The 15,266-nt window shown below is 34.5% G+C and overlaps 1 protein-coding gene across 1 annotated transcript in view; it reads left to right on the top strand.

Annotated features, from left to right (window-relative positions):
- LOC149788944 (E3 ubiquitin-protein ligase RNF123-like) overlaps positions 1-15,266 on the top strand; it is a 173,108-nt gene that overhangs the window by 34,629 nt on the left and 123,213 nt on the right. Inside the window, exons 13-17 of the mRNA XM_089975088.1 lie at positions 4,496-4,624; positions 5,210-5,335; positions 8,855-8,947; positions 9,967-10,031; positions 13,834-13,945. Of these exons, the coding sequence (XP_089831214.1) occupies positions 4,496-4,624; positions 5,210-5,335; positions 8,855-8,947; positions 9,967-10,031; positions 13,834-13,945 (525 nt within the window). The remainder of the gene's footprint in view (positions 1-4,495; positions 4,625-5,209; positions 5,336-8,854; positions 8,948-9,966; positions 10,032-13,833; positions 13,946-15,266) is intronic.

Raw genomic sequence — 15,266 nt, 5'->3', positions numbered from 1 at the left:
TGTCACCAATTTTCAAAAAATGTCACCAGAACAAGTAGTGAATATTTTTCCAAGTCTGTTAATGTAATAGGCAATGAAAAGTCTATTAACCCTTTACCTCATAAAGCATAGTGACAAAGTGCAGCACGCTATAAATAGAACACCTGTTACTTAGTCAACCGCATACACATAGGCCTGTCTGTGAACTGTTAGCAATGTAGTGTATATTACGTTTAACAGCAATTTTAACCATTTTACAATTTTGGTGCACATCTATTATATGTGGAAAAATTTAAGAGTAAAGTCCAATTGTTATAGCTGTGTAATTATTAATCATGGAAGAATTTTGTATGTGCTTTAAAATCTTGAGAGAACTCGTTCACCATCACGTCAGTGAGGCCGCATGACCAACTGTAGATGCCATTTCTCATACTCGAAATTTACAAGTTTTTCGCCTGCGTCTATATCACTAAGTCATCTGAATTTGATAATTTATAAAAATTAATTGCTGCCTACATCAATATCTTAGCTTTTACCTGGTTATTGAATCTTTCATAGTTGTGATTCTAATCATGAAAACTTCGTAAATACTGAATGAAATCCATGACCGCCATTTTGGAGAGTGGAGATTACGACCCAGTTACTTTAAATAGCAGATATCGACCAGTGCATAAACAGTGACCATGTGATCTGACATAATTGTCGTTTGCAGAAATGAATGTAATATCTAATAGGGGTTTTTCCCCGAAGGTGGCGCTACGAAAACCAGCTTAAAATGGCTGATGTTTACAGTCGACGTGAAAAGGCGCTTCCATGCGAATGGTGTAGAGGCGTCCAAAGACGCTTGCATGAGGTAAAGGGTTAATGTAATAGGCAGTGAAAATTGCAAAAGATGGGATAGTTATTACTTTATTAACAACAAGCAATACAGCTATAATATTACAAAATAAATCATTACATGACTGTTTTGCACTATTAAAATGTTGTAGAATGTCACATGATGATCCGTCATGATTTTAGGGCTGTCCACTTGTTGAATGCATATGGTGTGTGCATATCTACTTTAAGGTCTGAGAGTTGGGTGGCACCCTGAGATGGAAATAGTCATTAATTTTCTATGCCATAAATATTTCATTTATAATTATTCAGCGACTATTTGAATTCTTTGGAAATTAATTAATTCTTATGTACATTTGTAACTTAAATACAGCAGAGGCATTTTTCATTCGTTGGAACATAATCAGATTTCTTGCAACTTTTGGAATTGATAGGACTTTTAGAAACATGGAATTCATTCACCATGCTGTAAGTTAATTTAATTCTTTCACTCTTGTATTTTGAGAAATAATTTGATTTTAATTATGCAGAACTTGTTTTTTTGTTGTTGCTATTTCTTGTTGCATAGTTTAAGTCTCTGCAGTCATAACATGGGATTGGCGGCAAATGGAAAAAATAAATTAGCAAAATTACCATATATTACTTACTCCACCTGGATTCGTGTTTGGTGACACACTCCTTCAAAATTTGACAGCTAGTTGTAAATGAATTGATGACTTGTTCCTTGATACGTATATCACAGAACATGTTTTAACTTTGTATCGTATCTCAGCCACGGACACCCAAGTTTCCAGCTGTTTAGAAATTTTTGGGAACTTTTGACAGATTCACCATGATGTGGTGTTGCACTTGAAACATTACTACCATCACTACATGTAGATGATGTTGGACTGCCAGGTTTAATATCAGGTTCAATGACTGTGTTGTCTGATGAATTTGCACTAAATTCAAATGCTGTTAATTTTTTTAACTTACTGTTAGGATGAGATGATGAACATGCAACGTCTAACTTATGTTACACTGTCGACAGTATATAATTGTGATTTAGATTTTTCCATTTGCTTTGTATTTTATACACAGCAATCGGTACTTCAAAGGTAATCAGTTTTCTCTGAAGTTTCAGCAAAACTATTTTATTGGTATATTTAAAAAACAAAAACAAAATGATTAGCTGTTCAATTAACTGTAGCTGTTTCTGTTCGTGTTTTCAGAGGTTGGTCAATTGTAGGTTTAGTCCGTTAGCATGATTGAGTGTATCACAGCATACAGTACTCAAGCCAGATGTCAGCATAAGCAGATTATGATGTAACAATGCACTGTAAAGATTCCAGTGCATTGTGTACCAAGTTTGTGGCTTTTGTTGTCCCTTTGAATTTCTCCACTCCAAATCCGTGATTGAATGTGCAGATTAAAAAAACCAAAAAGGCTGTTGCCAAAAAAGTCGCCAAATGGAATATTTTGTTGCCAATAAGGGAAAAAAATCACAATTTGCAACATTGTCGAAGCCCAGGATGATCCCTGACGTGGCTTCTTGGACCAGTCCTGGAGATTCCATTACTGTATGCAGAATCCCAGTACTAGCATTGGTGATCACCCTCTTGGTAACTGCACTCTGATTTTGATACCAGACACCAGCTAGCCAAGGACCATATCCACTCTGCACTCTGATTTTGATACCAGACACCAGCTAGCCAAGGACCATATCCACTCTGATTTTGATACCAGACACCAGCTAGCCAAGGACCATATCCACTCTGCACTCTGATATTGATGCAGACACCAGCTAGCCAAGGACCATACCCACTCCAGCTTCAGCATAGTCTTGACCTGCATACTTTAACATCAGGACTGAGTATAATGATCACAATACAGTGGTCCCCCTCATGAACAGCACCCAGACTAGCAGCCACCCACTTTTTATGGCCAGAATCCCTTGGCACCGATGAGTTTGTGTTCAAAAGTACCCATCAAGTAAAGCCACCCCTCTAATGCAACCAGCACCAGCATTGGTGCAAAAATATCAAATTTACCCCTCACTATCGGCCATATTTTATTTTAATACAAGTCCAGAACCAATATTTAATTCACATGGTATGGTAAGTAATCAAATTATCTTTACTTATGTCTGTTTCTTGATGTCAGGTTTTTGTTAGTGAAAGAAGTATTGGCTAAAGTACATGTACCACTAAGGTTAATATTATATCATTAATGCAGATATTTACAGGAAATGGGGTCAACATTGTTGTTATAGAGAAATCATGTGACAGTATGTGTATCAATTCCTTTATAAACAAGGCATTCTGTGGACTCTGCAAAAGATTTGTCTGCATAATTAAGTTGCAGTACTGAACAGTTAGGCCTAGCAACATAGGAATAAATCATTACAAAACTTTAATATGTCATCACATAAATAGAGAATTAAAACTTTAGAAGAAAAAGTAAAAGTTATTCATCTTGATGACAGTGGGGAGAGTTAAGAGTTCTTGCTGAAAAAGTTTACATTGGGAAGACTCAAATATATGACATTGTAACAAATAAGGAGACAATTCTGTGGCAGTAGGAAAATGGAGCAAATGGAAAGATAATTATTTTAAATACAATGCAATGTATGTACCAAGATTTAAACGACATGTTTGAATGGTTTTGCCATTTGCATATCAACAATACCTACTCGCATTTCATGCTTATTATACTGAGTAATTATTTAAATCTTTCATTTGAACTATTAAAGTGGTTATTGACTGGATTAATACTATTTGGGGATTATTATGAATTCATTAAAAGAAATTCTGGATTAAATCACTGTGGCACATCAGGACATTCATGACTATTGGAATTCATTCAGAACATTTTATACTTTAGGACATGAGATAGAACTTTTAGGATTGTTTTGAGATTTAATTCCCAGTACTGTAAGTTCTCCTAAATTTTCATTTTATAACTTAGAGAATAAAATTATTTGTTGAGTTTACGAAACTGGTTGGTTTTGCATTCTGTTGCTTAGACTCGTAACACATGCCTCTGTACAAGATTACACAGACATTCATTTCCATTCATTTTTGAGCAAACAGGTTTAATCCACGCTGCAGTAATTAAGTTGATTAATTAAGTTATTCATTGCTAACATGTGGCATAAATGTAGAGATCTTAAAGAAAATGCAGGCTTTTTTTAAAACATGTCTATACTAACACATTTAATACCATTATTGTAATCTTAAGAAATTACATTCTCAGGTGTTCTTAACGATTGCTATGAAAGCAAAATGTTCCCAGTAATTAGGGATTAGGTGCATGAACAAAGCCAATGTCTGTAAACCTCTTTTTTTCAAAACACTTGACTTGCTTCCATATACTCAGTATAATCAAAATGTGGTTTGCATTCTTTGATGATTTCAAAGCACATCACGGAAAAAACCTGATGTCTCACTTAAATTGAAATTGGATTTTATGAATGTTTGTGCCAGCTGCATGTACAGATAAGAAGAAGCCTCCAGATTTAACTGGTAAGAATTTTTACAAGGAGGAATTTGACACGTGTGTGTGTGTGTGTGTGTGACTTAGATTTACTTAAAAAATTGCTTTTGCATAAAAGAAGTATAGTAAACATATGATATATGGTACTTGAGTTTGAATTCAAAAGTCATCGCACCTTTTGGATCATGACGGTAAATTTTTTCAGAAAGATGATAGAGCATTGGTTGCTGGAAAGGAAGATAACCCACCACCCCCATTAATGGAACTTAGAAGCAAGAAGTGTTCCTTGCTTTTAGTGGCAGCACATATATTTGATAAATTGGCCCCACTTTTGGTAGGTTATTTTCCATTTTGTTGATATTCATTCTTTCATGTAATTTAATTGAATAAAGTTATCTGAATGATTTTCTGACACGAATATGATGTTTAAATCACTAAATTTGTCTGGAACAAAGAGAATACATTGATACTAAATTGTTTTGATATCCTCTCATTTTAAGAAGGTTTTAGCTTGTCTTTAATGTTGTTTTTGGTGCAGCAGTTGTTTTGTTATGGATCTTACTTGAAAATCTAAAATTAGAATTGTCAAAAACTATCTAAATTTCTTAATTTCTTAGTCTTTTTAAGTCTATGCATGTATTTTCTCTAGCAAGGAAGACTACACATTTTAATAGTGTTCATACTCTTTAAACTTCAAGCAGCATCCACAGTTTCATAGTTATACATATACATCAAAATAAATTTCATGCAGTTATATAAATAAAAAAAATGACCAGTGTCCCCATGAGACAAAAGGCTATAATTTTGCATTTTAATTGGTTTGAAGGATTGTGGAAATTTGAATGCCGCTAGTTGAAGAAATGGTAATATCATAGATGCAATTTGTCATACATGCAACATTTTTTTCTTCTATTTGCAGAAAAGTGCATACGTAGTGGAAGCTTGTTTATTAAAGTTTTTAGTAAAACACAATGACACATCTGACTTCCTACAACCTGTACCGAAAATATTAAAAATTCTGGACTTAATGTGGAGTTTGATGCAGGTTTGTGTTGTTTAGTGATGTTGATTATGCATTGTTAATTATGCTCACTGCATATGGCTCAATAAATACTGTACAGACTCCTGTAAGTGGCCTGCAACAGGTTGGAAAAAGTTATGGCAAAGTAGTGCATACACTAACTGCAGAATTTGTTGTTTTAAAAGACAGAACAAAAACCATGAGCCATTAGAAATGAAAATTTTGCTGATAAATTACAACTTCTCATTTTTTGGAAAGTACTTTTTTTTACAGTAACATATACCTGTTGGTTAATCTTTGCTAATTTTGATGTAGAAAATGTGAAAAAATAATGAAGATCATGAACAAATTTTGAATAGTGTTAATGCTCAGGTCATGGGTTCAATACCTGTCCAGGCCAGCCCTGGTTAGCAGCCTTGGTGTGTTCTGGGAAAATTATGTATCTCCTCTTTCCTGAGCATGATGTAGCCTGTAATGAACTTGATTGGGCAAGGAAGGTGATATACAGCAGTCCTGAGAAAAAGAGGGTGGTAAAATGTAGTGGAACCAGCAATTGTCCAGTCACATTTCAAAGTGTGTCTGCAACAATAGTGAGCAAGTTACATTCGACCATTTGAATTATTCTGAGGCAAGAACTTGCTCTTTTCATATGGAGGAACATTTTGTGTCCATATGTAGTGATTAGTATGAGAAACGGAAAAAATTATATCCAAAGAACAAAGTCAAATAAGATCACTTGTCATGTTCAATTTAGAGTTGTTCCCTTTGGCAGGTAATTATTTCACTTATGTCCTACTGACATAGCTACCATAAATCCCAGTAATCTACCTACCAACCATCTGCTGTCAATAAACTAATCACTCACCTCCATACCAGTTAACAAAATGAATTAGTACTAGCAACAGGCTATTACAACAATTAACATGTTCTTGTATTCTGGTTCTGATCCATCTGGATCTTGCCCTTTTTGACAAGAATTTTGACCAGCTGCAGAACCAGGTTAATAGTAAAAATATATATCGATTATACCAACTACAATAGTGATTTATTACTCCTTCTGACAAGTTTTAAAAGACCAGAGGAAATTAGGTCTGGGTTTTCCAAGGCATGTGATGGAACATCCTGCTGGTGAGGGCCTCTCAGACACTTCCAGTTAAATCCCCATAATTAAAATTGGTTACATTATTTTGCTAACTAGTAGGCTTGGTTATATGTTTGCCATAACTTTTTGGACAACTTAAGTTTTTGCACACACCTATTTTTTTCACTTTTAATGCACTCTAAGTTTTTGGACATTAATATTAATTTTTACTTTATGTTTTAGACACTAATTAAGATCAGTTTCAGTATTCATTCAGAAACAGAAAAGTGATTTAGGTTATTACAGTGCTCGGCTGCTCTGATGGCCTAAGTGGTTAGAGCATCTGCCTTAGATGCAGGAGATCATGGGTTTGAAACCTGATCAAGTCATACCAAAGACTTAAAAAAAATGGTACTAGCAGCTGCCTCGTTTGGCACTCAGCATTAAGAGGCTAGTGTTAGGACTGGTCAGCCTGGTGTCAGGATAATGTGACTGGGTGGAACACGACACTACATGTTTGCTCTAATGATGCCTTGGTGCTAAACATCACTATAAACTGCCACACTGCAGTCATCGTTGCATATGACTGAATATTTTTTAAAGCTACATTAAAAATCCAAATCACACAGACACATTACAAATGCCCAGTATTGAAATATGAAAGTGACGATGTACAGTGCCTCAAAAAAAGCTATCAATAGTTGCCATTTTCAGATTATCAGTATTACTTGCAAATTGAGATCAATTGATGGGCATAATAAAGAAGAGATTCATATTAGTTGTGATCAGAAGTTCTGTTTTGTAGTTGTTTCCCCAGAGAAAAAAGCATGGCATTTGACAAAAAATATTAATTGATTTAACAAGTATGCATAATCTTTAATTCTTAATTATATTTGAATAAAATTTTAAAATAGTTGTATATGTTTCATGTATGCTATGTCACGACACATAAAGATGGTCAGTCTTTTCATTAGTCCAGTTGTTATTACTCTTATTTTAAAATGCCTTATAGAAAAAATACATTGAATTTATTTACCAATTTATCTAATAGATATTGTGAATCGATCAAAGAAAATATCTTGGGTGTGGTAGATAAAGAAATTTGTATAACATTTACCCTGCCATACACTAGCCATTCTGAGATTTTTAATTTCATTCCAGTCAGTCAGATTTAATATTACCACTGCATTTAGGTATGTGGTGTTAGTCCTATATATTTGTAATTGAAAGCCGTTTCTTTAGCATTCAGGCAAGAGTGTGTGAGAGACAGCCTATGATAACAGTGCTCTAGCATCATTAATATTGACCCGGCTGAATTTAACCAGCTCTTTCTCATGTTTGCATGAATATTTTATTCTGATTATGACTCGCAGCATTAATACCTCAAGTTCATACCATATGCCACTTTATCAATGGCATGTTATGGAGCAGGTGCTCATTAGTTGCTAATTAAGTGGTGTACATTACAGTAGACAATAGTAATTACTATCATTGAGGAAATTTTAGTAAAGGAAGCAATATTTCTCAGATTTTTCAATGAAGGCAGATTTTTAAAAAATGCAGTGGCAGATCAAGGTCTATGTTGTTTGGAGCTAAAAGCAGGTATAGACATTATTGTAAATTGGCTGACTCCAGAAATTAAAAAATAGCTGTAACTCTTGATCCACCCTCACTCATTCTAAATTTTCTGATTGTTTTGCTGGGAATTTTCTCTGCCCCTTAGGTTTGAGACGTCAGAGGAAGATTGTTGTTTTGGGTATCTGAAAACACAGTTTTATGAATCATCAGTTGGCTGACTTCTTTTTTATTTTAGTTTGCATGAAGATTATATCAGTCTAATATTTATATTTAAATCTTAGTTAAAAGTGATCTGCTGATGGTAAGGAAGATAGAAAGATATGATACATTTTGCTAAAAATACAGTGTTATCTTAAAGCTTTATATTAATTAACTTATGAATTTCTTTTTTTTAATAAAAAAAATGGTGCACTTTGACTTGATTTTTTGGTAACCAATTTTTATAACTTTCATAATTGCTGCATACACAAAAGTACATGTTTTGTGTTGCAAATAGGCAGAAAGAATCTGTCTAATGTGGTGCAGGGAGACTTGTACATATGTCAATCAAAATAGTTTTCTCCGCCATCACAGGGAAAAACATTCAAGCACTTTTGGTTACATAACGCACTGTTTTACACTTTCAAAATATTGTTATCTATACAGTGTAATCAGAATTCAAAACAAACTTAGATTGATAGATAGAAAGCAGTTCCGTTTGGTGTGTTTAAGAACAACTTGTGTGCAGACATTAATGAGAGTAAATGGGGATGTAATAAAAGCTATGATTTTACTGTAGGATGCTCCTGCCCATGAGAAGCATATCCATTAGTGTAAGTGATAATCAAATCATTTTTTTGTAAAACCACAAAAATGTAATACCCATGTATCTTGCTCTTTTCCAGGATTTTGAGCTGAAACCATGTTTAGAGCATCTCATGGTATCCATGTTGTCTTCCTACAGATTTTCCCCTGTGACCCCAGACTTTAGGAATCCTGTAAGTACTCAGATCTGTAATACTGCTGCATCTCTTACCAGAAGAGAAGTCTTTCTTTTTATTCTCACACAAAATCTTTGGAGATAATCACGTTTTAAAAAAAAATGATCATTCAGAATGGTCTGTCTCAATTCATCATATACATTTACTTTGTAAGGATATTTTTTTAACTGAATGCAGTAACAGTTAGAAGTTGTACATTTCTTTTTAGTGGATACCTCCACAGTTTTAAATTGTTTCTGTAAAGGAATTGAAGTTATTGACATCATTTGTTTAATCATATCATTTAGGATGAAAGCCATAAATGCATGCTCCATTTTGAAGTTTGTCATCTTGTATTGATACTAAGGGAAACAGATTTGTATGGCTGATTGTTTTGTCTGTAAAGAGGATGTTTATTCTCTTGCCTCCTTCACATCTACAGTTATTTAAAATTCTTTATTACCAACCTATCAGTTATGATCTTTCTAACTATTCACTAACTGGTACAATTCAAGACATCATTTTCAAAATTTGCACTTGTGTGTCACTTATATTTTTGATTAAATTATAAACAGATTTCCCAGATCAGGTAAAATGTTAAAACATTGTGAATCCCTATATGTTATATTGTAAAATCTGTGACAGTTCTCTGGCTTGGACAATCATTAAGTCATAAGGAAGCAACACAGGTGTCTGGAAACCTGTTTGGTTAGTAGTCCATGAAATGTACCACTTGTAAGCCACTGTTGATTGACAGCTGTCATTAGGCCATTTCCTACTGAGAAAGATATCACGTGAATTTATATTAAAAGATGACATGTTTTGGTGCAGTTCTGATAATTGAGTTTTATAAAGTTGACGGCCTTTTGATATAGACCAAACCTTCATTTCTTTTTTATGAAAAATAACATAATTCATTTGTCCACCATGCTTTCTGTCTTTTACAACTCATTAGTGGTATCTTTTCATTGCAGAGCTAATTATGGCAAACAGAAATATAAGTTACAGCTTAGTTGGCATATTTCTTTTATTTGCAGAGAATCTACCTAACACTACTTGTTGCCATCTTGCGGCATCATCAGACTCGCCGTTTCCTGCTTGAATTTGTTCTGTATCCTTTTAAACAAATATTCCACGAGTTCTGCCTTAAATACATTACCCAATCTAATTCTTTAGAAGAACTACTACCTCGCAAATCCAGCCATCCCAGATGCTACTTTTAGTTAAAGGAGCTTAGATGGCAGTTGAGCAGAGTGATCTCCCCTTAGGTATAAGACTTGTTGGCAAAGTCTAAGAACCTCTCAGTTACTACAGGAGCAGAAGGCATGCTCGCTATGGATGTAACTGCAGGGAGGCTGGAAGGGTTATGTGTATTACAATTGGGTAAGTATTAAAACATATTTTACTAGGAAAAATTGGTTTCTTCTTTAAATATGTTTCTCAATAATAATACCTTAGGAAAATATATAAGAGGTGGAGGAAGGTTCATCCCCTTACCAAGAGATACCATCAGGTCCAGTCCTCTAAGGTATGTGAGACAGCTTCTAGGTAACCGGACTGGAGGGGGGCTCCATCTGCCAGGGCATGGCTGCAAATAGGGAAAGATTTACCTCCACAAATCAAGCAGAAGTTGTGAAACCCCATCTTAAATTGTCAATCGACCTGGAATGGTGACCTGTTGAGCTGCAGATATAGGTCCTACCAGAATGAATTGTGCCCATTGGGATGACAGAACTTGGAGATAAAAGCTAGAGAATGTGGACTCCAATCTCCATCCCACAGCCTGAATGATGTTGGTTAGCTAACAGTTCTGGATGAATCGTATGCTGGTGGCAACTGTTCTAACCTTATTAGCCAAAATGTATAATAAGTTCATGTGAGCTGGGGTTATTTTTCTATATGCCAAGCAAATAACCCACATAATCCAGAACAAGATATTCTATGTTGATATATCCTCCTGCCCTGTCTTGAGAGGTAGACACAGGCATGATCTCCCTCAACACAACAGCTTTATTTTATTAAGGTACCGCTTCAAAGCCTAAACTGGGTCTTGAAGGTGATATGTCTAGACAAGATAGAGGCTTCATGACGAAAAGTCTGGTTAGGAAGCCGTTTCTTTGTAGTAGTTCTCCCAAGGTATTATGATTGGGTAAGTATTCTCAAAGTCTGGTTAGGAAACCGGTTCTTTGTAGTAGTTCTCCTAAGGTATTATGATTGGGTAAGTATTCTCAAAGAAAGATAATTTCCCTGTATACAGATGGTCTGAACATGGAGAAAAAGTTAGAGCTGCTGTTGCAACTCCAATGGCACCATTTTTTAGTCACTTACCAGATAGAGCCTTAATTTTCACTGTGTAAATTGCAGCCATACTGAAAGGTTTGAACGTCATTCAGACCTCACAAAAAGCAAATATCGTCATCTTTTCAGATCCCTTTACCACACTGAAAGCATTGCAAGACCTCAAATCTAGCAACCCATTAATATGCCACATATAATTGGAAAGAGTATTTTGCCCTGTTTGCTGTCTAGTCACATTAGTTCAAAGAGTAATGTAAGGGTAGATAAAGGTGCTGAAGCTGCTTGCAGTCACCCATTTCTCAGTAGAAGATTGCATATACTGTATAAATCAGCATGTTCTTCATACTTGGTGAAATATGTGAAATGAAAACTCTTTAAACATAAGAACATCAAACCCACTACTGGAGATATAGAATCTATGTTTGGACTGAGACAAGGAAATCTCAGTCAAGTATTTATATTATTTGTCTCCCCACAAGGCTTGCCAGAGTGGGGAGACATATAATATAAAGCCGCAACTGGGATTTCCTTGCCTCGGTCCAAACCCCAAATAGATTATTTTTCTCATGCAATATTTTCCTTTGAAGTAAAAAGAATTCTTCACTAGTGTTCACATCTAATGTTCACATGCGGCAAATAATATAAATATGTTAATGAGGGCTGTGGTATGACCGTTGTGTCCGAAGTACAGTTTATATGCATGAGCAAAGAAAAATACAACATAAAACATCGCATAATAATGAGGTATTATTACATTTAGTATATGGATGTTATGTGAAATTGACAATAAATAACTAATATTTATTACAAGAAACTGTTTTATTTTCATCAGTTCCAATTTTGAAAAGTTATATTGTAAATGATAAAACGATATTGGCTACTCAGCCTTACTGTAGTTATACTTAGTACAAGCTGTAACAAAGAGTACCATCTTTCTTTAGATTATTCATGGGTAATTAGAGTTCTGTGTCACTATCATATATAACTGTTCTTTTCTTTGGAGGAGGAGAAACTGTGTGACATGCTTGTGTTGTCCTTAATATTGATTGTAAAATTACCCCCATGTATAATAGACCCTCCAAAAACGGACTCTAGCGGATAACCATGTGCTAAACTTTCAGGTTCACGGATTCTTTGAACATTTATTTTTCTGTCCTGGAAATATGGCAAGTGCTGTAGTGAAATTTGCTTATGGATTAATGTGATGACGGATAAATGATTACTTCTGGCTGGTAAGTGCATTATTTGTCATTAAATAGTGTAGGTATATTTTTGATTCAACCGGGGTTTCTTTTTTAAAAAAGTAGTTCTGAGCGCGTGGACACCTTGACTGAGACGACTGGTCTGAGATGACTTGACTGAGATAAGAAAAGTAAGGTTAGCAAAACAGCTAGATTTTTCTGTCGCATGGGTGAGAAAATGCTATCCCAGTACAGAACAAATCACAGAAATGAGGTTGTATTGTGTCAATTGTGTATCAGCAACAAATACCTAACCCATACATACATACCTCCTGATTGGAGAACTTCAGCCAGAGTGAATGCCATTGTCCACTGACAGTGCAATACATTCTTGTTATGTGTGTTGAGTTCTATTCTGAGATAAAGAAGCATTCGTATGTTAACTGCATGAAAAACTGTAATATGATATGCCACCCAGGAAAATCTTTTGAGAATATACAGTTTATATAACAAGTTTTGACCATATATTTTAAGGATATTAAATGTGCTACCTTTATCTTTTATTTTATATACCTTTTACAGGATTTTAACATGTTTGTGATTTATACTTGTTGCACTTAATGCTTGCATTTATCTGACAGAGTTTTTGTGCATTTAATTTTTAAATTTTTAGAACATTTACCATTAGTTGGCAGAATATAGCCACTATTATGCTGATGTGCCATACATACAAACTAACAAAATTACTTACAAAACATTAATTAAAATATTATTTTTTAAAAACAAAAACGTCAATCATGGCACATGATGGTTATTGATATCTAACCCGGGTTCCAGAACCATCCATCTGTTTAGCCATAATAGTATTTAGCATGAGTATTATGTTCTTATATTGTCACAGAATTTTAATGCTTATTAAATTTTAGTGAAAATTGATTCACACATTAAATTCACTAGAATTTGGTGTGCACTAATATTTTGTGATTCACAGCACACCTTTACCTAGCAAGTACTTCACTGGTGCAGAAAGAGACAACGAGACTGGGGCCAGGACATGTGTATGTGTATGCCTGTCATGAGGCATATTTATATTCCTGGAATAGACACATGTGACTTGAATACTCTAATTTTTTAATAAATAATAATTGAGATGGAAAGATATAAAAAAGATTAAAAATCTTAGCAGTTACCTGTGTGTGTATGCTTTTGTTTTGTGATGTTTATCAAATTCAGTGCTTTGGACAATTGAACTCCTATACAGTTACAACTGCCACCACCACAAAAAATGTGACTATTCGTCACTTATGTTATTTTGTTATTAAAAGAACACATTAATTGTGTATAATTAAACCAGTGAAAGACTTGGAACACTGTTTGTTCCCCAGTGTGATCAGTGGCCATAATTCACAAATTTGACTCCTTAACTCTGTGTATATTTGACAAAATCAAGTTCCCAATATTCCTACATATCAAGCCTCCAGATGATGCAGGGCTGGCAGACATGGTGCCAACTGTCTGGTGGGAAAGAAACAAAAAGGTATTTTTGCTAAATCACATTAGTCAGAGATCCTTAAATCTAATTACTTTCACTAAACATTTTTCTCCAAAAATGAATGTGGTGGCCACATACTCCTGAAATTTAAAATGTAAATATTCAAAAGATATACAACAAGTTCTGACAAAAAGAACAAAATGTTGCTATACCAAATTATTAAATGTACTGGAAAATGGATCATTTTCGGTTCTGGTTTTTTTTTTGCTTTGGTATTAGTAGTGTCCTTCCATTTTCAACTTGTTTCCTTTCAAACTAATTATTCATGAAGTGTATATTTTTTTTCCTGAAAACTATGCCACAGAATTTTACCCAACAATGATATTTCATTCCTTTCTATTGTTTTTAAAAAATTAATTATTACTTGGAAACAAGCTGATATACTTCCTCAAAATTTTGCAATATCTAATTAATGGGCATTTTTTGTGAAGTTGGATGGTAAAGTTTTATATTTGATCTCGGTCCCCAAATAAGTCATGGAAGATGATGTTAAAGATTGTTGTTGCTAGTATCATTTTTCTTAATTTGGCCTAGGTTTCAATAATTTTGTTCAGAAGTTTTCATTTTGCTGACACACCATGACACAAACCATGTGGTGTGAGGGACTGATGTAATGTCTGTATACAGTCATTTAGTTATAGGGCTTTTGATAAGTCCAGGAAATGAGCTTTGCTCTTCTTTTGTCTTGTGTTTTTTGGCTAAAGAGTGTTCAGACAATTGGGAAAACATAATTACTAAACATGCTTAGTTGAAGACACAGCTATTGATTATCCAACGAAGAAGCAATGTGGTCAATCTTAATTAAATTTAGTCAGCAACATCTTTGTTGATTGTTTGACAAATTATTAATTGGGGCCCCAGGTGACCAAGTGGTCTAAAGTGCTTGCCTTTACTGATCATTGCCGTCTCACCTCTTTCAGTGAGGGTGTGAGTCTTAGGCTCAGCCAATGTGGATATGTAAGAAAACTTGACAGTAACATCCTGTGGGTCACTGGTTCTTCCCAGGGTTTTCCTTGCTGCCATTTATATCCTATCATGTTCTGACAAATTGTGATAAAACCCTACAACAATACTAAATTATACATGTCTGCAGCATGATGTCCCAGTGCTAGACATCACTATAAACTGTCACAATGCAGACATCGTAGTGATATGACTGAAAAATTGTTAAAGCTACGTTAAAAATCCAAATCACACACACACACTAAATTATCAATCAGTAAATCATACCTAGTGACCTTTGAACTTTACATCATTACAGTGTTTGTTAGTATAGTTGATGAACAAGTCAAAGAGAAGTTGATAA

The sequence above is a fragment of the Sinohyriopsis cumingii genome, chromosome 11 (genome assembly GCF_028554795.1).
Source record: "Sinohyriopsis cumingii isolate HCF-2022 chromosome 11, ASM2855479v2, whole genome shotgun sequence".
NCBI classification, from domain to species: Eukaryota; Metazoa; Mollusca; class Bivalvia; order Unionida; family Unionidae; genus Sinohyriopsis; species Sinohyriopsis cumingii.
Note: the sequence above shows the minus strand (reverse complement) of the source record. Positions and strands in the feature narration are given on the sequence as shown.